The 26796-nt window shown below is 41.5% G+C and overlaps 1 protein-coding gene and 1 long non-coding RNA gene across 3 annotated transcripts; one reads left to right on the plus strand and one right to left on the minus strand.

Moving 5' to 3' along the window:
- Positions 1-871: 871 nt before the first annotated feature.
- Positions 872-2602, minus strand: LOC133011828 (uncharacterized). Of its 2 annotated transcripts, XR_009680772.1 has the most exons (3): positions 2424-2602; positions 1983-2276; positions 872-1597 (listed from the first exon to the last, which is right to left on the minus strand). It is a non-coding gene; the product is annotated as an uncharacterized LOC133011828 (long non-coding RNA). The 2 variants fall into 2 exon arrangements; XR_009680771.1 differs by having other exon boundaries at positions 1983-2602.
- Positions 2603-11112: 8510 nt separating this feature from the next.
- On the plus strand, positions 11113-13998 carry LOC133012222 (uncharacterized). Its single transcript, XM_061080201.1, has 2 exons — positions 11113-12013; positions 12599-13998. Exons 1-2 carry the CDS (start codon positions 11113-11115, stop codon positions 13996-13998), a joined length of 2301 nt encoding a protein of 766 aa, XP_060936184.1.
- The last annotated feature ends 12798 nt before the right edge of the window (positions 13999-26796 follow it).

Here is a 26796-nt window from a genome sequence, read left to right on the forward strand (position 1 = left end):
CACTCTTAGCCTGGTGTCTGCCCGGCTCACCCGGAGCTAACAGGCTAACTGTTGAACACAGGCTGAGACCATGGAGAGGCTTCCACCCACACATCGGAGGAGTAACACGGTTTGAAGAGCTGCTGGTTCTCCTCACGGAGCAACTAGAGGTGTCTGCGCTCCCGTTTCTGTGGTAAGTGAAGTTTAGTCTTTTATTTAGTTGTGTAATGAGTTATTCCCAGGTACCGGTGTCTCTGTAGCAGGCTCGCTAGCTTAGCTACGCTAACCAGCAGTCAAGAGACCACCAGTAATAGGATGCTAACCGGGCTAACCGGACCGGACGGGAGTTTTTATCTACACGCACCGGGATGCGCCGATCCCCCCAGCAGAGAGAAGTGGTAGAGTTTGGTGATGAATCTTTAAGACTGAGAGAGGAGACTGTGTGTGTCCGGAGCTAACGTGTCCGGACAATTAGCTTCACCACGTATCATAACTAATGTTATATAAAGCTGTTTCACTCACCGTCCCATTTGACTTGACTGTGTGACACAGATTCTTATTCTGCAGAAACAGATTTACTGTGATCAACTGAACCCTGAGTATTTAAAGTCACATCTGCATTGTAAGAGCAGCTGTTGAAAGTAGCATAACGTCTCCTAAAGCTCTTTATTCAGAATATTGGTGTTGTGTTGTAACGTGTTACAGTGAAAACTAAACGTGTCTGCTACCTTCTGTTTCTACATCGTTAATCTTAGGCAGACTTCACTGAATTATTGTGTTAATTATAAATAAATTATAGGAAGTGTAACTTTACTAGAATAGTCACATAGAGAAGCTGAGGCTGATGTACACAACCTATTTCCTAAGCTGAAATGATTATGATCTGATGAACTTTGAAGTAATAAACTTTTTATTTTTACCATGTAAAAGTTGTTCAGGAGTTAACCTGGCACATGTATGACTTAACATATCTGTATTTGTGTTGAATGTTCGTCTAGTGTTTTCATTACTTACAGTCAAAGCAAAGTATTGCACATAATACATAATGTATTAAATAATATATGCAATACTTTTAATGTGAATGAGCTCCATACTGTACATTCATTTTCTTGGTAGTGCACAGTTTAATCCAAAAGCATATTCAAATACATAGTTGAATATCCATAGAAAATAAGGACACAAACTTTGTTCATAAGTATCACTTCCTCGACAATAATGCCATACTTTTTTGTTTCCTATCATTTTATTAGGGACGGACGAGCTTGAAGGACACAGCTGTGCTGACCGTGTTCTGTCTCTAATGGCAGAGAAGAAAAATAAAACACTGGGTTCTTATCTAAAGTGTATCAAATCAGAAAGAAAAAGATAAACATTGTTCTAATAAGTGTTCATTTTTTTATCCAACCATAATGAATATAGATATGAACTCCATTATCCATGACACTTAGCAATGAGCCAACTCTAAACAGGTGCAGGCCATCTTTAGTTAAGGTAAGGAAACATGAAGCTGGTGCAGTTGTCCTCGTGTTGACCAGCCTGAGGCTGCAGATCTCCACCATGTTGCTGCTGCCACAGTGAATGCTGAGGACATCAGGGGCTGCAGTGCTGGGTTTGTACCCTGATGGTTAAATGCACATATTGTAAGTCGCTTTGGATAAAAGTACTGAAAGAATAAAAACATTTTACAAACAGATAAAATGTCTTTGTACCTCATCTGTAATATTCAAGGTGATAATCTCCCACAGAGCTGTTGATAACACTCCACATCCTATTCTTAATATGAGAACTGTTTACAACGTTGGTGTTATATTAACTTATTAAAATAAAAAATCAAGCCACAACAAACACACGACTGAAGTTAACTTGCTTCAATCTATTCATTAGACTTGTTAAATAAACGGTAACTTATACAAATTACACATTAAAAACCACTTGAGGAATGTAAGCATATGATTATGATGTATAAATAGGTTTTGTTGTTGTATAGTTTCAAGGTTACTTACTGCTCGTTCATGGTAAAGTTTGCCACCATCCGGTCACAGCACAGTGCTAGCCGTTAGCTCCGCCGGTTAGCATGTCTCGGCTAGCCGTTAGCTCCGCCGTTAGCATGTCGCGAGTAGCCAGTTAGCCGTAGCCTGAGCTAACCAGGAAACTAGAGCTCGTCTGCCGTCGCTAAGCTGTGAGTCAGCAGTCACGCTGCTCGTCCTTGCCCATTGATTGGTTAGCGAGGAACGAGGAGGAGTCAGCACCGGCAAGATGGCGCAGGAGGAACGCCTCCTACTAGCCTCATTCACCCTCTGCAGAAACCAATGGGTGACGTCACGGACGCTTCGTCCATTTATATATACAGTCTATGGTTCTTTCCCAGGTTCGCTAGCATAATGCTAATAGTTCGCTAGCATGATGCTACTAATGACTAGCAGTGACTAAGTGTGCTCACTCACCGGAGTTTTCAGTAGCAGATAACTATTGAATCCCTTCAGTTGTCACGCTCAAGTTCGACGTCTAGTTGGGAAATAACCTTATTAGTATGATTACATTTAGACTATGGTAATGTTTTCGAGTGGTTTAATGCTATTTCCTACCGAAATCCGTGAGCTTTTCTCTCTACAGGTATCATTGGGAAATCTCAGGAGAAAAAGGGCTTCTTCTTCGTGGGTAGTTCCCTTGAACGAACCGCATAATGCGCCCCCTCCTGGTGGGGGGTTTTACTACTCCTTATATTAGTAGCCTTAATTTCATGAGGGTTACACCTGTATCTCTTTAATTGGCTCTGTGGCTGCTCCTGACTCTTCCTTTGCTTCTTGCAATATTTCAAGCTGCTCTGCTGACAACACACACCTCTGCCAAGACCTAATAGACCCCTTGAATTCAGAAGAGCCACACCGAATTGCATCCATGAAGAACCATGACTTATTCTAAATGTTAAAGATGGTGAGAAAAACATGTCTGCCCCTTTGATCGGATCTTCGCCCACATCTCATCCTTCCACACAATTTCACAGAAAACTGATTTACTGAGTTTTTGCTTAATCCTGTTGACAGACAGGGGTTAAAACTGCATGAACATGATTGGTTAATGCTCAATTTGTCACTGACAAATAAATTGTGCCTCCTGTGATGTCTTAACACTTAAAGCACAAATCTGAATCTGAACTATTTTAATATGAAGCAGCAGCAAAGGGATGTAACATTCATTCCCCTTTTGAACATGAATCTCTTCTAATCTCCTTTTTCAGGATTCTCAGGATTTATGGCACAGTTAAATTTCCAAGCTTTATGAGACCCCTCCACAATTAATTTAAAATAATTGAATGTTAATTATATAATTCAATGTTTAATATTCATTTAAAAATGAATTCTATAAGACTTTTATTGAAAGACGTTACGTCAGGAAAGAAACATTAGTTCATATAGTGCATTCTTCCTTTAAAGATTACAAAGGGCATTAAAATAGTTCACATATATATATATATATATATATACTGCGACAAACCCTGCTTATGTGCAATATGTAATATTACAATATTTCTTTGATCCATGAATTTCCACAACCTTGACTGAATGTTTATTTTAACCATAAGATCAATGGTTTTTTTAAGAGCTTACCTATTTTAATCCAGACATGATGCGTTCCAAAATCTAACAACTTGTGTCAGAACCTATACAGAGATATTTCTACAAAGTTAACTGCCAGTTTGTTATCTTAAAGGTTCAGTGTGTAGAATTTAGTGACAACTAGTAGAGAGAAACCGGTCCCAATGTAAATATAAAGTAATTAAATATAAAAGTTAAAGAAAACAAAAATTCATACAATTTTGATGATTACACACTAGTAAGAACGTCGCAATGATTATTTTATATGAAATATATGCCACTAGATCCCTTTCACAAAAATCTTACACACTGAACCTTTAACCATTATAATGAACAACCTGTATGCCTGATGCTGGTCCCATTGTGTGGACATGTCAACAAAACCCAGTGTGCTGCAGCCGAGTGGTAGGAGGTTAGTCAGTGGACCTTAAGTATGAATCAGCACAACTGTAATGGACAAAGCATTGCACACCACTTTATGATGACTTTGAAAGCCCAGGTTCAGTCAGTTTGGTTCTTTGTTACGCCTCTGCTGATGTGTCACCTACAGTCATATCAGTTAGCTGTTCAGTCTCACTTTATTTCTGAAAACTGCCAATTCGTATGAAGACTTTTCTCTCCTATAGTATTGAAGCAGGGCTGGGATTTCAACAATGGTAGATTGTTTACTTCGACACATGATGCTACTGACACAATGCGGCTTTATGCGTATATTAGCAGCAAGTTAAAGAATGACCCTGCCTGTGTGAATCCTTTGTAGTCATTCTAATAACCACTAGATGGCCAAATATTCAAAACCAGAGTTTATAAATGTATGAATACGTGAAAAATTAACTCAGACAATGAAGCATTCAGAATCTGAAAAATTTGGCTTTTGAAGTCAGAATATAACGAACACCCAACCACCTCTGCAGTTGTTTCAATCCATCATGCCCCTCTAATTTACTCATCCATTCATCTCTACATTATTTGACCAACCAAGTGAGTTGGACCAGCTGTTTGACAGTAGGTGAACAAACTTCCTCAATCTTGATGATGTAAGCACCTTTTCCTTGTAATTATCCACATCTTCATGGCCGCTTGAGGGTTTCATCCCTGAAAGACATCTACAGGACTGCAAATGCACACCATCAACAGACACCTCCTGGAACACTTAACCCCACATCTATGTAACACAGACAATCTCCTCATAAAATAAATGTAAGACAAACAGATCTAGAGATTTAATTGATTAATTCAAGTGAACCATTACTCATGGAGAGACATTGTTCAGCCGTGACGGCTGTAGGTTTAGGGGAGGTGTCCCGCTGATACTTCCACTTTTCATAGATGACTTGTACTGATGAATGTGTTGTGAAGGCTCATTAATTAAAGATTAATATATAAGGGTAATTGTATTGCTCCTGAGGATAAATCCGATAGTTGCAGGATGAGGAATCATTCAAATGAGAATGGAGGTGGGAAACAAACCGCCCAAAATGTGAGCATTGTTTCTTGGACTTTCTCTTGTTTCCTGTTCTGTGGATACCTTGTATCATTGATGCTCAATGAAAACCTATTTGACCTTCCTACTTGGTCCTAAAATCTTGCCCCTGGTTATGTCTTTACATTCACCCATGAAGAAATACAGCTGAATTAAAACATTTATACAAAATCACAGCTGTATATTTTTCATGGACACTACAATTTTCAAGGTCTAACAAACCTATGATTGATTCCCATAGTTGAGTGTGACTAAAGTGTGTCGTACCCTTGATATACTGTTATGTGATCAAATCAAATAGCTCGGCCCTGTCGGAACCACGTGTTTTATTTAAGGCCAGTTAGATTCTTGTGATGACCTCCAACAAGATTTTCTTCAAACTCACATGGCTTATAAAAGAGAGCAAAATGTTTTATGACTGAAATGATTAATGGTGTCACCAGCTGCCTTTTATGTCCCACCAAACCTGTGTTCCTCATGTTAAACCTCTATAAATTTAACCTGATCATAATTCATTCATTTATTATTACACTGCATTATAAAATAAAGTAAAATCATTATTATTTATATAAATAATATTAAATAATAATGAAGAAAAACTATGTCTTAGTCTTAAACCACTGGAAACCACATTTACCGGTCACACATACTTTATTGCCTGAGACCAATAAATATCTGCTGTGCTGGGACAGGGTTGGTTACATTAGATGTGTTTGTCTGGTAGCCATTTATCATTATGTTTCTGTTGGGTTCTCTTTTTAGCATATATACAGCCGTGTATTATTCTAATACAGCAGCCCTGTGGTAAATCACTTATAAAGCTTGCTGTATTTTTTGAGACCGTAAGGAGAGGGTTCTAATTTAATTCTGTGGACATGTTGATGACTGTAGTTTTAGGTGCTGCTGAATTATGTTACTGTGTACGGTCTTTCTAAGTTTTTGTCCTTCCCATCTACATAATTGAAAGTGGTCTCAGTAGAGTCTTAATCTTAACTGAAAGCAGTAAACTGCAGAAAAGTAGGTTTTATTGCAGAGCTGCTGTGTGAGATTACATTGGATGTAGTTAGGTGCACGTAGAATGGAAACCCAGTTTATTTCATATTTTATAAACCAGAAAGTGATTTTAAGATTTTTTGGAATGTATTTTCCATCCAAATTCAATTGCTGTGTGCTCTTAAGAAGGGGGCCTTTTCCTAAGAATAGCCAGACTTAAACAGCAACCTCCGGTATTGTAATTGGCAAGCTGGCAGCTGAATTGTGGCTGACTTCATTTTGATGACAGCTGACAGTAAATCTCTTGCTAAACTGGAGGCAGTGATTTGCTAGTTTCTTGCTAAAGATGGAGTCAGTGTTGGGCCCTGTAATGGTGACAGGTTGCTATAACAACAGCAGAGGCCACCCTTCACATGTCCCTGTCGTTTGAAAAAGCTTTTGACATTACTTCTACAAAGATCTCCTAGGAGTTCATTGTTTATGTTGTATATTTTGGGGAAGGTGACATCTCTAGCAGGGTAACAATAAAGCTCCTTGTCAGTTGTATTTGTCACTGTACCCGCAGTGTGTGTTGGACCTCTGTGGCGGCAGCATTTCTGTCTCTACCAGGAGCAGGATCCCTGACGTAGTAAACACCATCTGTTACATGAAGGGGAATTATACTAATCACTGACTGTTACACGACAGGAGCCTGGAAGAGGCAGAGAGGAGAAGGAGGGGAGAATGTACAGAGAGAGGTCATGACAGGAGAGCTGGACAGACTGAACAGACGAAAAGGAGAGAAGGAAGGAGGGTATCTAGTTCTGTAATAATCACATTTTGGTGGGTTTCAGCACTCCTTCCCTAATCCCTGTTAACTTGATGGCACTCTGCACTCCACTGTACATTCAAACATAGTTAGCCATTCTCACTAAATAATTGAAGTAAAGAGTCTATATTTACCACGCCATGTGCTGCATTTAGCTCACATTATGACGAGCAAATGATGAGGTGTCTTTGAGCTAGATATAGGAGATAATGAGGTAAATGAAATGTCTTGGTTGTCTGGTTGCATCACATTTGGGCCATACAGCATTTAAATTCCTGCCACTTTTGAGAAACACACTCCTCAATTACTCATGTGTGAGGAAAAATATTATGTTGAACGATGCTGAGATTAAGTTGACCTGGAGGAAAGTTGCTAATGGTAAATGCGTTATGGGGTAATTTGGGGTTCAGTGTCTTCTGAATGCAAACTGGAAGAGCCAATTATCTATATTTATATTCATGTTTAAATATATATAGAGAGAGATACTGAAGGGAATTTATATATACATATTATACTTATATATATTTATTTTGTTGTTTGTTTAAGCCACGTTCAAACTTAAGAGAAAATGGAAAATGTGGCTTCCCACTGGAGATTTGAAACTATTGAAAACCAACTTTAAACCCAGACTTTCCTTAAAATTAAAATGTGTTTTACTTCTCCTGTTAGATATTTTAGATGCAAAAATAAAAAAGAAGTCTCAGCTCCATGGGCAATCATGCTACACCACATCCTCTGAAATAACGTAAGCCAGACTTTGAGTGAGAGAGAGGAAAGAGGGAGCACAAGGAGATTGGAGAATGCTGGACAAGAAGGAGCGGTGGAAAAGAAGAGAATCCAATTTGTGAGAGGGGAAAAACTATTGGCAGGGGTTAAATTGGACGAGCTACTGAAGGGTAACGTGGCACTTAAGGAGCTACGGGTGACTCAGCAGAGGAGCCATTTTTTTGAAATGCAGATGAAAGGGGGGGAATAACGTGAGGTATTACACAGAGGGACAGGGGGCATTAAGGCACATGCCATGGGAGGAGAGCACAGTGGATAAGCCAAAAGAACATTACAGGCTTTCATATACCTATTACTTTAGTCCATGAGAAAGCCATGAGAAACTCTCTTTGAGGAATACTGTATGCAAACTTAAAAGCGATCAGATCATAAGGGAGGAGATCAGCCTTCATTAATAGCCTAGGTTTCAGTTATACAGTTCTCAATGAATTTTAATCTGCAAAGTAAATGATGAAATAAAACAAAATTATAAGAATGAGGTATGAGGGAGAGATTTCAGATGAGATTATTCGTTTTGATATTTTTGACCTCAGATCTTTAGTTTTATCCTAGGGGTGGGGGTCCGAGGTATTTAACCTCTAGTAGGGTGGTTTACTCCTTGAGAGTCATTGACCCACCAGACTATCATATGAGTAGTTACAGGGCCACCTGAGTCATGGAGTGAATGGCTGTTAAGCTGCCTGTAGAGGGATCTCAACATTGCATTGTAAGTGGTTGATAAGTGAAGCTGTAGACCAATTCCTTTGTCTAGTGATAGTCCTTCAAGTTAATTGAATGAGGCTTCCTACACTCCTTTTTGGAGCTGTCACTCTCCTCTTGCCTAAAGCTAACATCCACACCAAAACAAGGCATTTTAAAGTGAAAATCATCTCAGTTTATATGAGGGTTTTTACTTTGTATCAGAAAACGTCTCTGATCATAGTAACACTTCATTCATGTACACCGGTCATGCTAATGACTTAACAGATCATCCAGAAAATTTAAATAAAATATATCAAATGTAATGGTGAAAGGAAGACGACTGATTTTTTTCACTTGGCCTGATGATGCTGAGGTGAAACTATTACTCACTCTAAGGGTCAGCAGCGCCAGTAATTCCTTTTCCTTGTCGAATTCATCACTGGTAGTCAGCTGCTTTCGTCAGTCCAGACATAAATTCAATCCTTGCATGTTGACGTTTCTTACCCGCTGTTTCCCATTCATCAGAGAGGCTGGTCCTCCAGTGGGTGGTGTAAATAAATATTGATCGATGTGTGGGGGTTTTCAGAATACATATCTGTTGAAATGTCTTTCTATTTCAGTGCACACTGTACAGCCCAGTTGGGTGTCATCCACTTACCTAAACTAGTGGCTTGGATCAGGTCTTTTAGAGGTGATCATGACTTCTCCCATAAAGACACAGGACAGAATTTTGTCAACAAGGAGGAAAAAATTGAACTAGACCGGGGTGTAATTATCATATCTTACTTCTCATCTTACTGTAACAAAACCATCACTATGCAGAGGAGAACATCTACATCAAGGGTCGCAACCTTATTGACATAAGTGCCAATGTAAAATTTTCTTGTTAATTAGTGTGCAATATCAATATTTTTTTATAGTACATTTTATTATTGAACCACATTAATATTTACAACGGACATCTTATTCAATCCATATTGGCTCTATATAGAACAACACTTTAAAGAAATATGTTTATCTCATTATGATTGTGGTTGGTGGGGTTAATGACAAACTTATTATTGCACTCATATTCAGAATTGCGAAAGCTTGATTCCGTCGCATGGTTTTTGTCAGTGGCAAAGACTTTGAGAGAGTTGGCTTCCCATACCTGGACACTGCACGTTTGATTGATTCTCCCTTGACTGCCTGATCTTTGAAAATTCTTTCGTGCTTTGTCTCAAAGTTTCGCTTAACACTGGACATTCAGCACACAACATTTTTAAAACATAACGTGCACACAGCACGGCCCTTATGAAAAACAAAGCCGTAGTCTGCTGCCCATGAGGGCTGAGATGCCCGTACCTTTGTTTTTTAGACAGCGGGCACGCCATCACCAATACACCTGAACGGCTGCACTTCACGGAGATTCATGTCGGGAAATGAGAGCAGCGCAGGCTGGAAGGCTTCTTCTTGTTTTTTATTTAATGGCGATTGGCATCCAGCCTATGGCGCATTACTGGCACCTAGTGACTGGGAGGTGTTAACATCAGTAAAGCTAAATAATAAAGGCTGCTTGACAGCAAAACCTTTGAGCATTTCTTTAAAAAGAAATCACCTGTATGCCAATGATTATGGCGCCTGCTTTAGGTTGCTGACTCCTTGTCTACATCCTTAGAATATGGCTAAACTGAAGCACTACAGCAAGGAATAATGTTCCCACTAGCACTTGTTGGAGGTCAGTGCAGCCAAAAGAGATTCAAGTTATCAAATCAAAGGGTTAATTTGTGTGTTCCAGAACGACCTGAAATATTACATGCTATGATCAGTTAATGTAAAACGAGAAATACCAATCCATTCATATACTGCACGTCTTCATGTAACTTTGTGCAACCTCAATGCTCAAGAAACCATACTCACCAAGATACAAATTTATCACGTAATTACACGATTCAGTCAGAAATGTTATTTTTCTGCAGGCTAAGAAAACTCTCCACATGATATACCAAAAAACTAGCAGCCACACAACCTCTGAAAACCATTAGCCTACTTTATTACCGGCTTGGACTTTCTTATGTAAACTCAGTCTAGCTGAGGCTGGTTCAGCCAAGTCACATCAATCTTTTCCCGATGTGATGGCTAGCAACTACTTGCTCCATGTAATGTATCTAAACTTTCTTGAACACTAGTAATCCAAAACAACCACTACAACTTCTGCGATAGTTAACGTCTTAGTTATAGTTCACGAAGCAACCTATATTCTTCCTCGTCTTCGAAGAGATACTGCACCTAATGCAAATAATTTGCATTTTGACTGTTGGACTTAAATGTTGATTTTATTATCACGTTCATAGCCAAATTTATAAGAAAATCTCCATTAATGAGTTGAGCATTGCTCATAACGCCACCAAGTGTTTCAAACTGTATTAGAACTTGCAGGGCTGATGCTTACATAGAGTCCTATATGTCTCATGACATTTACAAATATTGGAAAAGGTTAACATGACGCTCGCGTAAGTTCAATAAGGAAGACTTAACCTGCATTCAGATCAGCTGACTGCGGGCGGTCCTAAATTTCGGGAACGCCCTCAGAGGGTTTAACCTGCGTCTGTCAGCTGATCGCGGGCGTTTCCCAATCTTCCAATCAGGCCCGCGCGGGATCTTTCAGCCAGTCACAGCAGCAGCTGTCAGAATTTAAAAGTTCCCTCTCTTCTCTTCCTCAGCAGTGTCACTTCAGCGACGAGCACTACTACGCGACTCGCTAAACAGCACGCTCGGCAAAACCTACTTATTTTGCTATTACCATCATGTCGGACTCCGACGACAACGATCCACAGGAGGTCTTTGATCCTAGCGCGGATCTGCTCCTAGAGATCGCTTCCAATTCATCTGGCGGTCGGCGCAAGAGCCTCCGCCTAGCTGAACAACATCCCGGATCCCGCACAGACGAAGCTGACATGCTCATCGCACAGCTACGGGACCAAGGCATCACACCAGCCCCAGGCCTGCTTCCTGCCCAGCTCCGGGATCTAGCAGACTACGTGTCCCTTCAACCTGGTCCCAGCTCCGTCCCATCTAACCCAGCCGACTTCTCCGCCGCGCCTGCCCGCGGGCGCAAACGAACCAGGAAAGCGGCTCCATCCAAGGCCCCCACGGCTAAGATAAGTAACCCACCAGCCCGTCCCCGTGCGCCGGCACCCATCCCAGCTCCAGGCGACATGCTAACAACCACCTTGCAGTCCCTGGCCTCAACTTTACAAAACATCGACAACCGGCTGGAGACGCTCGAAAACGCGGCACACTTCGCCTCATCCTCAAACACCAGCGCTCCGCAGTTCTCGTTAGCACAAACAGCCACGCACACGCTCTCCCTACCCAGCGAAAACCCTCAACACACCTTGGCCTCAGCTGTCCCGGCGCCCGGTATAGGTAGGCCGTACATCCCTCAGGCTGCAAACATTTCAGCACGCCTCCGATCAAAAATCCTACAAGGCAAAGACATAAACTTAGTCAGCCTCATCCTGCCATCGCCAGAGTGCGATAAAACAATTGCAGCAGGAGAAAACCTAACCGCGGTGTTCAAAACCACCGATCCACGCCTAATCAGAGATCTGTCAATTGGACAATTCCTTATTGCCTTCAGTATCTTCCGCGACACAATATGCTCCGTCTACCCCCGAACGGAGACAGGAATTAGACGCATACTTGGTGCTAATCGGGGATCTTAATTTAAGATACGGGAGGAATGTATTTTTTCAATATCACAAAGCCTTCTCCAGCAAAGCCGCACTATACATAGCGCAATATAACACACGCCTCAACTGGTCCGAACTGGACACAGAATTGCTCCTCCTGGTCGCCGGCGGCGCTCAGGCAATCGCTTGCAATTCCTGCGGGAATACGGGTCACACGCAGCCCTTCTGTCCTTCAGTTCCATTTCATAATAACATTTCCCGTCCATCCTCATCCCAGCATTACGACAGCCCGGGCCAGCAGGTGCACAATTTCAACCAGCCCGGAATATGTAGCAAATTCAATCTTAATGTGTGTTCTTTTCCCAACTGCCACTTTCTCCACATCTGTAGTGTCTGCAAGGAAGCACATCCCAAAACTGTCTGCCCCAGACGCCAGATCCCATCCCGGAACCCACCTCTCATGCAGAAGCGCCGTGGCTCAAAGCTCTTTTGAACACTCATCCCTCCACACCAATTAATGTACAATATCTAGCAGCAGAATTGCGCTCCCATCCCGACTCCGTATTTGTGAATTATTTAATCACCGGACTTTCCCAAGGTTTCCACGTGGGGGTCCCGTCCTCTCCCACCGTCACATACGTGGCAAAAAATCTCCAGTCCGCAATCAAGGAACCAGGAATTGTTTCTCAGTTGCTCGAGAAAGAAGTGGGAAAAGGCTACATCATCGGTCCATTTAAATCCTCTCCATTCGCAGTGTTTCGCTCAAACCCCATAGGCATAGCCACACGGAAATATTCTGGAAAAAAGAGACTAATTTTCGATCTCTCAGCCCCCCGAACCGGCCCCTTCGCAAGCATAAACAGTACCATCCCGATAGAACGATTTAAAATCATCCCCGTACATCCCTCACAGTGGAATCTGCTCGGCGTCCGATGGGAATCCAAATTCTACTTCGCGGTACGCCTGACCTTCGGGTGCAGGAGTAGTCCAAGCATATTCAACCACCTGTCCGAGGCGCTGTGCTGGATCCTGCTGAACAGAGTGAGAGTCCCCTCTGTTCTCCATCTCCTGGATGATTTTCTCCTGGTAGATTCCCCGCAAGACAGCTCAGGCGCGTCTCTCAAAAAATTGAAATGCTGTTTTCAATCACTCGGTGTACCCCTGTCGGAAGAAAAAACAATAGGCCCAGATACACGGCTGGAATTCCTGGGCATCACATTAAATTCCATCGAAATGAAAGCGTCCCTCCCATCAGAGAAATTACTACGCATTCGCGAAATCGCAAAAACATACAGCGACGCAATAAACATCACCAAGCAGCAGCTGCTCTCTCTCCTTGGTCACCTGAACTTCGCTATGCGTGTAATTCCCCAAGGACGCTCCTTCATCTCCCGTCTCCTGGAAACCGCAACCTCCGTTCCGAATCTTCACGACAAAATATCGCTCGACGAAGGACGCCGATCCGACCTGCGGTTCTGGTCCCACCTGCTCGACCATTGGAACGGTGTCACTTTTTTTTATGAAGACCTGGTTCACTCCTCCGACTCAATACAGTTATTCACGGATGCCGCCCCATCCGTGGGTTTTGGGGGTTTCTTCCAAGGCCAGTGGTTCGCCAGCCGCTGGCCTCCCTCCTTCCCAACACACAACTTATCTTCCGCTTTATCTGAAATCTACCCCATTGCCGTCGCATGCCACATCTGGGGACAGCATTGGGCACGTAAGCGAATCTCGGTCCTCTGTGACAACCAAACGGTGGTGAACATAATCAATAAGGGGCGGTCCTCATGCAAAATCATCATGCCATTCATGAGAAGCATCACGTGGTCTGCCGTTACACATAATTTTATCATCACTGCATGTCACGTACAAGGGCATTTCAACACCCTCGCTGATTCTCTTTCCCGTTTTAATTTTCAGACATTCCGACGTCTCTGTCCAGAAGCCTGCTCCAGCCCAATTCCAGTTCCTCCTCTCCACGTTCTCTCTCTCTATTAAAAGACGAACCCCTGGTTAAATACCTCGAATCAGCCAAATTCTACATGAGGAAAGGATTAGCACCATCCACTCTAAGAATGTATGATTTCGCCTGGAGGACCTTTTCTTTGTTTTGCATCTCCGTTCACATAACACCCAAACCTATACTTGTAAATGTAGTGTGCGCATTCATCTGCTACTGTACGGACGTTCGGCATTTCAAACCATCCTACATCCGAGGACTAGTAGCGGGAATCCAGTTTAACGCTAGATGTCACAATCCTTCTTTTCCCAGTTTATTTTTAAATCAAGCCGTTAAATTAATACTTAAAGGCATCGCAAAAGCTTCTCCTCCCCTGCCAGACCACAGACAACCCATCACGCTTTCTGTCCTGCACAGGATGCTGTCAGTACTGAGAAACGGCGTGTTTTCTCCCTACACAGACTCACTGCTAGAGGCTGTATGTTTACTAGCTTTTTACGGATTTCTAAGGATCGGGGAGTTCACTATATGCTCCCACACGTTTAATCCCGACGTCGACATCTCCCTCAACGACCTCAATTTCCACTCCGCGCACTACAGCCTCCAGCTCAAACACTCCAAATGCAAAGGCGCTTGTTCCATCATCGTGGCCCGCAACGATTCATATTTTTGCCCTTTTCAGTCCATGATTAATTTTCTAAAAACCAGGCCTTCCACCAGCCCTCTCGGGCCCCTATTCCTCATCCCCGGGAAACTTCCCCTAACAAAAAACTGGTTTAATCTTCATCTTAAAAAAATCCTGATTAAAAGCAACCTATCGGCCGAGCGTTATTCAGCCCATTTGTTCAGGATTGGAGCTGCTACTTCTGCTGCAAACCAAGGTATTTCCTCTTCTGCACTCCAACAAATGGGGAGGTGGTCTTCTTCGGCCTTCACCTCCTATATTCGCCCGGATATAAACACCGTTCTTTCAAATCAAAGATCTCTGAAACCTTGATGTCGGTAAGTAATTCATATAACTGGTGGTGGTTCATTTTTTCTCACTCTCTGAGTCTCGCTGCTATTCATAAATTCTTCATTGAATATACACATCCAGGAACTCCACTCACATACTGAGACACTGTCTCAGCCTGCACCACATCCGGTCGGAAGGACCCCATACGTGCGAGCGGCGTATGTGCAACCTGTATTTTAATTTCGTTCCAGCGCAAGCAAGAAAAGGACCTTATTTTCAGTTCGTCATATGACTTATTTTCTGTTACGGTGGTCGTGCCGATTTGATTTTTGTTGACATTTAATTTCAGTTGGTCTTGGACCTTATTTTCTTTGGTCAAATGACCATTTTATTTTTGTTCGGTCCTCGTGACCGTTTTTCTAAGTTTACATTTTGCACTGACATGGCTTGAACCGGTCAGGTGACCTTAATAGAAGTTCGCCATGCCTTTTAATTTCCTTTGACGGTGTGCCGAGCTGTTTTAATTTCTGTTCGTCATGAGACTTAATTTTTGTTACGGTGGTCGTGCCGATTTTATTTCTGTTGGTCTTGGACCTTAATTTCATTTTGGTCTAATGACCTTTTTAAGTTTGGTTCTAGTGACCGTTTACTAAGTTTGACATCTTGCACTCACATGGCTTAACTCGGTCCAGCGGACCTCCATAAGTTTCGCCATGCCACCTTATTTCCTTTGATGGTGTGCCGAGCCGTCTTAATTTCTGTTGTGGTGGTTGTACCGCTTACACTTTCGTTGATATTTATTTTATTTGGTCTTGGACCGTTATTTAATTTCGGTCTAACGACCTTTTATTAAGTTCTACATTTAAAACCCGCACCCACCACGACATTTCACTTTCAGTCCAGCGGACCTAATTTTCAAGCAACCACAATTTCGTAGCGGTTGCTATTGATATATTATCACTGTCATCTATTATTGATTTAATCATATCACATTCTAGATCCCTGATTACACTTGCACATACCTCTCTTCTTTTTACCTCATATCTCGTCCACTCGAGGGTGTAGATGCACTCTAAACGAGTCATCATCTTATTCCACTAGGAAAATGTATAAACGTTCGTTCGTTTCCAAAGTATGTATCCTCTTCTACTACATACTACACAAGGTAAGACTCACCAGTATCTCACTCCCTCTGATCTACACATTCGTCTTTTTCTTTTGGGGGTGTTTCTGTGCGGCGCTTTGCTCCGCCCCCCTCTATCCCGAGATGACATCACACAGGGGTCTAGGATGCCAAACACTAAACATTTTTACATTCTTGTAAATTGTAAAAATAAATTTGTTAAAGAAATTATCAAGTCTCTCCTGATTGAAATGAAGCTCGCGTAAGTTCAATAAGGAAGACTTAACCTGCATTCAGATCAGCTGACTGCGGGCGGTCCTAAATTTCGGGAACGCCCTCAGAGGGTTTAACCTGCGTCTGTCAGCTGATCGCGGGCGTTTCCCAATATTCCAATCAGGCCCGCGCGGGATCTTTCAGCCAGTCACAGCAGCAGCTGTCAGAATTTAAAAGTTCCCTCTCTTCTCTTCCTCAGAAGTGTCACTTCAGCGACGAGCACTAACCCTCCTCCACCCCAATCTCCTCCAGTCCAAGAAGATCCTTCTCACCCCTTCCGGTTCCAGATAACATGGATCACGGGCCAAGGCGGCAGCTACAGCCGGACATCACACCATTACTCCTGGCATCCATTGCACTTCTGTCCGTCCTGGAAGAGGGATCCCTCGCATGCGGCTCTTCCTGAGGTTTCTACGTTTTCCCTTCAAGAAGGGTTTTTCGTAGTTTTTCCTTACTCTTGTGAGGGTTAAGGACAGAGGATGCCACACGAGGACAAAACCCATACATGGGCCATCAAATCGACGATGAACCACCACCAGTGTCTAGACCCCGGGGGGGGGTGTTTCTGTGCGGCGCTTTGCTCCGCCCCCCTCTATCCCGAGATGACATCACACAGGGGTCTAGGATGCCAAACACTAAACATTTTTACATTCTTGTAAATTGTAAAAATAAATTTGTTAAAGAAATGATCAAGTCTCTCCTGATTGAAACCCTCTAATCAAAAGTGGGTCGCCCCCTTCCACCAGCAGCCCCTTGTGAGTGGGGATGTCATTTTTTAAATCTTTGCTGCGATGTGTCTTCTTTGTGGTTAAGTCCTTGGAAAGACTTTTAAACACTCGCAACTTAGCATTCCCATCATGCTGTTGATTTTGGTTTGTGAAACTCCCCAAAAAGTGGCAAGTAGATGCAGCTTGCAATACTAGCTGCAACATTGAATCATAGGTTGCTAGTGTCAGACACCCTGAGAGTTCCAAGTACACAGTTGTTTGCAGGTTTTTGCCATTTCAGCTAATTAGTGTGCCAGTCAGTCAGCACAGAACCGTGGGCAGCAGCTACCCATTAGCACAAGCCTGGCCATCATGACTTGAAGAGGCAAAGTCAACAAGTACCTTGCTGATGCTCGATTATCTTCACCAGCCAAGGTGAAGAAATGTTTTCTCTGGTGGAACATGACAATAAAAACAGCTTAAATATTCCATCTCATAGTGGTCGATTCAACAGACGTTAAGCATAGAAAAAAAAGGTGCCTTTAGACTGCACACCAACAATGAATGTGTAGGTTTGTTACATGTCATACTGTGTGAGATGTGTTTTGAGTCACACAGGGCACAGTTGGTGTTTGTCTTACTGTTTGAATGTAAAACATGCTGGGACAGTGTGCTCAGTCATAAATAGAATAGAAAATATGAGCAGTGGAATGATATCAGATCTCATCATTCACCTGAGCTGCTCTTACGCTGTGAAAAGGCAGCACAACAGTAAACCTGTTCCGCAGCGCTGACACTGCTATGCATCAAGTCACTTTTTGATTCATGTGTCTCCCCCCGAAACCTGTGTGTACAAAATGGCACTTGTAAAAATATTGCGCCAGCCAGTGTGTTCTGCATCCTTTCATGTCATGTTCTTATTCATTGTTTAGTAGACATGGGAGGCAGCAGCAGTCATGATGGCAGTTAGGTCCTAAATTTGAATAAGATATAACATCACAGAAGACCTGCTGTCACTTCTTTGTTTTTGTTTTTGTTCATAACCAGATGGGCTGACACAGGAATGAGCCCACTACCACTGTGTGTGTGTGTGTGATGGTTTACGACTTGCCTCGCTCCATGTTTGTTTACGTGTGTGTGTGTGTGTGTGTGTGTTTGTGTGGTTGGAGCTTCAAGCAGTAACAGTTTGCTAGTGAGTCCAGGTGGAACCATAACTCTGGGAACCGACCTCTCAACTGAACAATAATAATTTTTGTGTGCTTGACTGTGTGTGAGTGTGTGTGTGTTTGCCTGTGTATCACAATTATGGTGCTGTTTGTGTCTGTGAATCTGATTTATATACGATTGTGTGTGCCTGTGTACTTGCACCACACAAAATCATTTTCCCCTTTGTGTGTCTGTCTGTGTGTGTGTACTTGTTTTTGTTGCCTCTTTAGGACCTTTTCCAGCATAAACACAGACCTTGTCAGGACCACTAGACCTTATGTGTGTGTCTGTGTGTGTGTGTGTGCGTGTGCGCTCGTGCAAGTTCCATTGCATCTGCCTTTCTTCAAAGGCCACACTGTTGGAGCGCTTCTATTTGAAATGGAGACAAGCAATTTGCCCTCTTGTAAACTGTACAAAACAGCTCATTGTTTTCCACGAGCAGGGGAAATGTCATATTCGTGCCTTTGTAATGAATCTGGTGACTTTTAAGAAGTGACTTCAAATCGAGAGGAGTCTGAAAAGTTAAATGAAAAATGCTGCAATGCATGTAACCACCTATTGTGCAGGTTATCCTTTACATTGTGACATTTTGGCTTGGAAATGTCATGTCCGGCACAGATCCAGCACAGGATGTAGTGTAAGAAAGGCTTTGACCATCCGCATGGACCATTTATGTCCTTGGCCTGGGCTCCCATGATATTTACATGGTTTGTTTTTTCTTTCTTTTTTTTTCAGCATGATGCCCCTCAGCACATCTCTACAACATTCAAGTGCCAGATTCAAGAGGAGGACAGAGAGTAAATGTTTTGTTTAATGGAAAGTTCAACCTTAATGTGGGCGCCCTCATTAAAGAATAGGACACCTATGAGCAGCTGCCTAGCTCCTCTGAAATCAGGAGACACCTTTAATATTAGGGTTGATAATCCTGGAAAAGCAAGCAAGAGAAGGCTATACTTTGAAAAGATGCAACTGAGAATAATAAAACGACAAATGAAATACAAAGTGTTTCTATCATGTGCTGCTGAGAGAGAAGCCACAGAAGATGCAGGTAGCTCCGCTCAGTACAATAGTTTTTCTTCTGTGTCTCTGCAACAGGACACACCCTCCTTTCTCAATCGCATTATGAATCTACCTTCTGTATATACAGTATATATCTGTATATGTCTTGTCAAGTATAGTGCCTGAGATGGTCACGAATGAAATCACAACTAGAATCATAGGAAAATGAAACAGTTGTATAAACAACCCAGTTTCTCATGTTCTGTGTCAACATCGTATGCCAAGTAAGATTTAAACCAGGACAGGGGGAACAAAAATTATCTGCTCTTGAAAAACAGTCAGTATCTGCCAGTTGATGGAGAGAACTGTACAATTGGAGTACTGTGTGTACATTCCCTGCCAGTGGACTGGAGTGTCTATGAAAGTCAAAATAAAAACCTTTTATGAAATAATATCCGGATGTAGACGACGCCTCAGAAGAGGCTGAAGCTCTAAAATAAAAGGTGTTGAATTTACCAATGACTGAGTTGGAACAGACTTATTTCAGCTCCTGCTGCCCTACAGGCACATCAGCAACATCTCCTCAGACATCAAGGATCAGCTCGACAATTTGGGGGTTTTGTGGTGCTTTAAGACATTTTCAGACATGTACTTCAGACATGTCCACTCCTGAGTTTTCTAACACATACTAAGAACACCGCAGGAGATTCCCTTGTCAGACGCCTTCACAACAACAGAAAAATTCTGTCTATGCTTCTTTCAAAGACTGTTAGATAAAAAGGTAACCTGTAAAATAAGGCAAGGATTCAGAAAGGTCCTGAAACAGCCACAGAGAAAGGGGTGTTGGTGATGATAACTGTACTTAACCACTCCACCTTTTATATTTTATTTAGCTTTTAGAGTTTTTGTTTTTTGTTTTTATTTATTCTGCCTCTTGTGTTTACTCGATTTACTCAAATTGGTGAGATAACAATTCCTCAATCACTGTTTATTGTTTATTCTTAGTGCTCTATTAAGCCCTTTCTATGTGAGCTTGAGAGTGAATGAGTGTGTAGAGGTTTTTTTTTTATGTGAAGCACTTGGTGTTACATTTGGTTTGTGTGAAAAGTGCCATATAAATGAATGCTGATTGATTCTAAATCTATTCATAAAAAAATACTTACTTTCAAAGTAAAACAAATGCTGTTCAACCAAAGACTTAAAGCTGTTCCATCCCACCCAGAACAAATATATTCAACACAGAACACAATCGTCCTCAAGCGTGATGTCCTGGTGCCGAATTATATTGTCGCCAAAGTCCTGCTCATTGTGGGAACTGTTGGGTTTCTCAAAAAATGTAAGGTCTTGACAATATTATGTTATGATTTGGCTCTTAAAGTGGAGCTGAACTGAATTTTTTTATTATAATTCATTCCTCATTTTGCCATGAATTTTTTGTGTGAAGCCCTATGTAACATTGTTTAGATAAGTCATATAGAAGTAAAATTATTATTATTATCATTATCATAGGCTTAAACAATGAAACTGCTCTGGTCCTCCGTATGTTAAAAAAGCTTTAAGATATTGGAGTTTTTCGATAATGGATAGAAAGATAGATAAATGGATAGATAGATTGATAGATAGAAACAGACAGCCTCTATTAAACAGTAATCTCTGCCATAAATGTCATTATTAACCTTTAATGGGGTTTTGTCCGATAATGTCAGGATTAATAAAAGATGATTTACAGCAGAATAATACTGTCGAGACACTTTTCTTATTGATGGAATGTTTTTTTCTACTTCACCTCAGCGTATACTTTTTAAGAGGACTATTACGGTTTTAATGTGTTACAACGTAACATTGGATTTACTTCTTGGAAATATGGATAAAATATATATAGAGGAAATATAGCATAAATAAAAATGTGTTTTGTGATGTTCCAGTTTCAGGCTCAGAGCCAAGAGTTTGTTTGATATAACAGGCTCTACTGTGTGTGTCAAAAGGTCTCATCCAATCGGCTGACTGAGAAATCTCTATTCTGTAGTCATGATGTTCTCTAACAACACAAACAACAAATGAAGAAATGTTAATGACAGCAGCAGGACTGTGTGGTTACAGAAAAATCTCAGGGACAAGCTATGAGTCGGTGCCATGAGGCATCATAAGCTTGTGTTCGAGGAAAAAGCTCCTTTTCAGCTGAGGAAAGTTTGACATCAGCAGGTAATGTGCTGCCTTTTCTCAGCTGCTGTTTACCTACATTTGTAAACAATGTCAAAAATGTGTCAGATTTATAAATAATTTATGAGATTGTCCAGGATGGGCGCCGCCTCTCGCCCAATGTCAGCTGGGATTGGTTGCAGGTCCCACCCACGACACTAAAGAGGATAAAGCGCTATAGATGATGGACGGACAGCGTTATATAACTATTGTGTACATTTTAGGCTCTGTCCTGGTTAAATAAAGGAAAAACATGCAGTGACCTGACGAGCATGAGTTTTTAAGCTTTTTATCAAAATCACCACATTTCCCTATTTCAAGCTCTGGTGCCACAGTCCTGCACTTTGTGTACCCAGCATCCACTTGAGACCATTTGGTCCCCTCATAGTACATCAGTCATTAAAAAATTTAAATTCTGAACCTAATCTATCTATGGATTATAATTGCGATCACAATTTAATTGCTGAAATAATTAAATGATGCAAAAGCATTAAACCACAGAAAACCAAGACCACACGTTTTTTCTTCTGTCTCATTTTTAAGCATGGGCTACTTCTTGGTAACAGTGGTACCCTGCACAATCACAGACCTTACAACAATACAACTTGAAGTGACATCACATCAGTCACAGTGAAACACTGTTGAAAAGGTGAGCACTACCTGATGCTTTTAATCTGAATCCTTTTATTGTCTTTGGCCAGGATATGAGCCTATATTAGAAAATAAAGTCTCATGTGTCCACTCTTCTTAATTGATCAGATGCAATATGCATCAGATGCAATTCATCATTATTAACCTGAAGAGACAACTACATCACAATAAACAATGACTTAAATCCTACTTTTCAATGTAATATTCATTTAGCAGACTTCACATTTCTAATGAGCTGTATCAGCGTGTGTCTGTCTTCCCTGTCTCTTTCTGACTAGTCATCTGCTCATATCATCTACCCTTCATATTGCATATGTCTGTGTGGGACACTTTACTTATATATGAGGTAAAACATGTTCATTCTTGTCTTGTGTGTGTCTTCCTGTGTGTATATACTCATTCCTCTGCTTGTTGGCTCTGTGTACATTCTCTGTAATTTCAGACTGGTAGCGTGGGTGTGTTTACACTCTTCTCCCCAGTCGAGCCAGCCGCTAACAATCTGGGTTAAAGATCCCTGGCTCTGTGCATCGATCTGTCCCTCAGCCTCCATCGGCCTGCCTTTAACTCTTAATGAGAAAAGCTGTTTGATGAATATGGGCCACCCTCCTCCCTGTGCGATCTATTAACGCTGCTTTACATTTATCCATAGGGCTGACACACACACATGCACTCACTCCCTGCTGTGTGATATCTGGGGTATTATGCAAGTTTGCCTGGCTATGAAGGTCCACATCCACCATTATTTGGCTTTTTTTTTCAATTGCTCCGGCTCTCCTGCTGAAAATCGCAGCATTAGTGGGTAAAGCAAACAGTTTCTAAAGGTAACCAACCACCAAGATTTCCTATTTCCAATGTGTGGGTCTGCCTGGTGACATGTGCCCGCTGTTTTCCCGGCATGATATCTGTTTTATATATACCTGCAGAAAGTACAAGCTACTGCTTTGCCCCATATATTTCTATAGGGGGTTTTTTTTGGGGGTGGGGGGGGGGCAATATGATAATAACATTTGTGATACTGGTATATCAGTTGATATATATAAACTTTTTTTTAATGCCAATGATAACCGGGATGTTATTCTCAAAGCCTTATCACTTAAATCTTGATGTAATACAGTTTAACCATAAAATGTACTAAAATTATTTTCTCTGGGTTCCTCATTCAGTCCAAAGTTAATTGGAGAGTCTGAATTAATCTAATTGTGTGTCTGTGTGATATGGTGGTGACCTGTCCACCGTGTGCCCGCCCTCTTGATCAATACCCCCGTGACACACAGAGTATAAGCTGTATTTTTACAGTTATATTTCAATTCAAGGGTTATGTACTTTTTAATGTTTCAATTGTCTTTAGAGTGTGATGATAATGATGATGAAATGTATATGTATATGCGTTAACATTGACCATAACCATAAGGTCATGCAAAAGTGGGGCCGGATATCGACAAACATAAATGCAGACACTGATATGTCTGTGAAAAGGTTCAGATCAGTCAGTCAGACTCTTGTAGATCTAACTTAGTTGAACTAAATAACTAACCAAACAGGATTTTGTTGGTTCATTCCCAAGATCTGCTGAGCAATTTTGAGAGTTGGTGGACTTCCCTCAGGAGAAATGAAAATGGTTCTGACCAAGATATCCGGAGTTCCACAGCTTTGAAAAAAAAACGTGACACACACACACATCAAATCTCAATTCAAATGAAACCACTTATTTAATAATACTTAAATAAGTGGGATATATTATTTAAAACACATAGAAGTGAACAGAGATAGTGTGAGTGTTCCTGAGAGACACAGGTTTAAAGGTTTTACAACAGAAATAAATATAGTTCCATTCATTTTGTCATATGATAGAAATGGCTCTCCTTGAGATGTGTGGAATTTTTAGGTTTTATGTTTTGGATTTATGTTATGTAGCATGATTTAATGCCCTATGACAAATACAGTATTATCACACTTGGTTTGATAAATTTTGTCCACTTATGTTTTAGTGAAATTACTGTGAGCCACAAGCGTCTTCAATTACTCACACAATTAATACTTATTCATAGCATCGCTAATCATAACTCATTAATCAGCAGTCAAAGTGGTTTTATTACACTGAGATGATTTGCACAATTAAATGTCTGCTCTGAGTCTCCAAATCTCAGTCGTACCCACTTCTAGTTTTGGTTTTGATGGTTCCTAGCTTATGGCCAATGATGGCAGCAGCTATTGAGATATACAACCAGCAAGAAGAATCTAGACTTGTGTTACGTCCCCCAAGCTGTCTAGGATGGGGGGACAAACAATTAGTAAATAATAACCGGGCACTGAACAAGGAAGCCGGAAACTTAGGATTTAACAAAGAAACAATTATTTATTACACAACGGACTTAACAAAGAAACAACCTTCCCACACCGGAAGGGGGAAAAAAGCAGCCACCAGCACGTCCACACAGCACGTCTGCACAACACGTCTGGTCCCAGCCAGCCGCTCGATCCACTGGCCCACCAACAGCACCGACAACACTGACCCACTCGGCTCACTGGCTCCCTGGCAATGCTGTCATGCTCCTCGCTGGTTCACTGGGGTTCTCCCTGACGCTCACCTCACGGTGCTTATGGCCACTCCCTGATCGCAGAGTGGCATCAGCTGCGCTGGTAGATGTGCCTCTGGAGCACACACACCTGCAGGAGATGAGAGAGAGGGGGAGAGAGAAAAGGAAAACACGGCACGTAACACTTGTATGGACTTATTATATAGCAAAAAGATTCAACTACAGCTTTAGAGATTAGATGAGTCTCCCACAACCAGGACCACAGGAACAGGATGACATCTACCCAGGACATGAGCATTGAATGAGGTTCTCATTTCAACATCCTGTCCAGTCTTCCGCTCTTTACAATCGTAAAATAAGACTTACATGAATCAGATGTGCCACCGCAGCCCGTTTAGTTCTGACAAGTAGTTCTGACAAGTGTGGCATGTGAAAAGTTGTCCACAGTAAACATGTTCCTAACTACAAACATTTACAAATCAAAGGTTCCCATCAAATTCACACTTGCATACATGGATCATTTTTGACCCATGTGTGTAAACTTGATGTAGTAATACATAAACTATTTTAGTTAAAAAATTAAGACAGAGAAAATGAAAATAATGATTTGTGGTAATCAAAAACAAGACATTTTAATGAATAATATTTAATGATTAAAAAAGATATAGAAAAGAAGCACAGCTATGCATGAAATTACATGTGAAATGAATATGGGTCATTTTTGACCCATGTTGTGCCTTAGAATGGTAGTGATACAAAAATGATTTTTATTAAAAAAGTAAAAAAGGACAAATGAAAATAAGAATTTGTAATCATCAAAAACAAGTTAATTGAGGAATTTCTGGAATTCTGAATGACAAAATAAATTTATTGCAAAGATATTTACAATTAAAACGCAATCGGGTCACTTTTGACCAATGTTGTGTATCAAAGGGTTAAGGACGTTCTTGTCTATATCAGAATACTCCATTTTGACAGGAGCATACATACAATATACATCATTCACGTATGATCATGTATGATGTGCATGAGGCCTCAATCCTGACCTGGTCCTTGGCCCACTCAGTTCATCTTTCTGAAGTATTTCAGCAGACAACAGAATGGATCCCCTCAATACAGTACACTCTTTAGCAGATGTCTGAACTGTCACGGTTCATTTTATCATAATTGGTACTTTCGCCTCAGGGGAAGAGACAGAGAGAGAGCAACAAAAAGGGGATAAGGGGCCCAGGAAGAGACAAGCAGACAGACAGAACGACGGAGATGGGGAGGGTCAGACAGGAGAAGACGAGCAAGGATGGGTGAGCCGAGATGGAGTGGAGGCAAGAGGAAAAAGGATGGATATAGGCCTGTGCGATGGAAAATGCAAGTGAGTGAGAGAGGTAATGTGAAAGAGAGAGAGCGATAGAGAGAGAGAGGGACCCTACAGCCAACATTTTAACAGGGTTGGCTTGGCATTTAAATGGTCAGGTCTCAGAGCAGATGGTTTAAAGACTCAGTGAGTATGGACACTGCTGCAAAGTTCCTCTGCCAGAACACTCTGCCATTAATCATGAGACTAGGTTATATGGATTGATACAGCAGTGACCATCAATTTTACAGGAGTAATGGTCAGGGTTGAAGTGTCTCTTCAGCAGTGACTACATTGAATCCCCAGCTCTGCTCTCCAGGTGTTAAAGTGGACTTTTGACAGGGTAATGTATAGGTGATACACATCAGGAGACTGATGGACGAGTACGGTAAATACTGACAATCTTGTAGTGCAAATCTGATAGTGGATTCATTGTTTTGAATATGCCCACACTACAGGATACCATTAAGACTAAAGCTACAAAGGCAATGATCCACTACCTCCAGTCTGCCATGTTACCGTATGGGGAAGAAGACGTTTTTTAACAGACAACTTGACAATACAACTTGTCGTTTATTTGTGGGTCCAGTAATAAAGCAGATATGCAGCAAGGGGTGCTTTTGTTTAGTCGTTTGAAAGTCTTAGTTGTCATGCGACTTTACCAGAGCAGATAAAACCATTAGCTGCCATAAAGTACACCATCAGTGCCATGCATTACCATCCATACCTACATCCGCTTAAAGCTAATGCTAACAGGAGCAATATTAGCAAGAAACGTTTATAGAGAGGGCAAGGAAGGTCGACAACAATCAGAGAAGGCTTTAACAACCATTCA

Source organism: Limanda limanda, chromosome 10 (genome assembly GCF_963576545.1).
Source record: "Limanda limanda chromosome 10, fLimLim1.1, whole genome shotgun sequence".
Lineage (NCBI taxonomy): Eukaryota > Metazoa > Chordata > Actinopteri > Pleuronectiformes > Pleuronectidae > Limanda > Limanda limanda.

Coding starts and splice junctions, on each gene's coding strand:
- LOC133012222 (XM_061080201.1), top strand. CDS start 11,113: ATGTCGGACTCCGACGACAACGATCCACAGGAGGTCTTTGATCCTAGC. Junction 12,014..12,598: donor AGGAATTAGACGCATACTTG/GTGCTAATCGGG, acceptor GACTTTCCCAAG/GTTTCCACGTGGGGGTCCCG.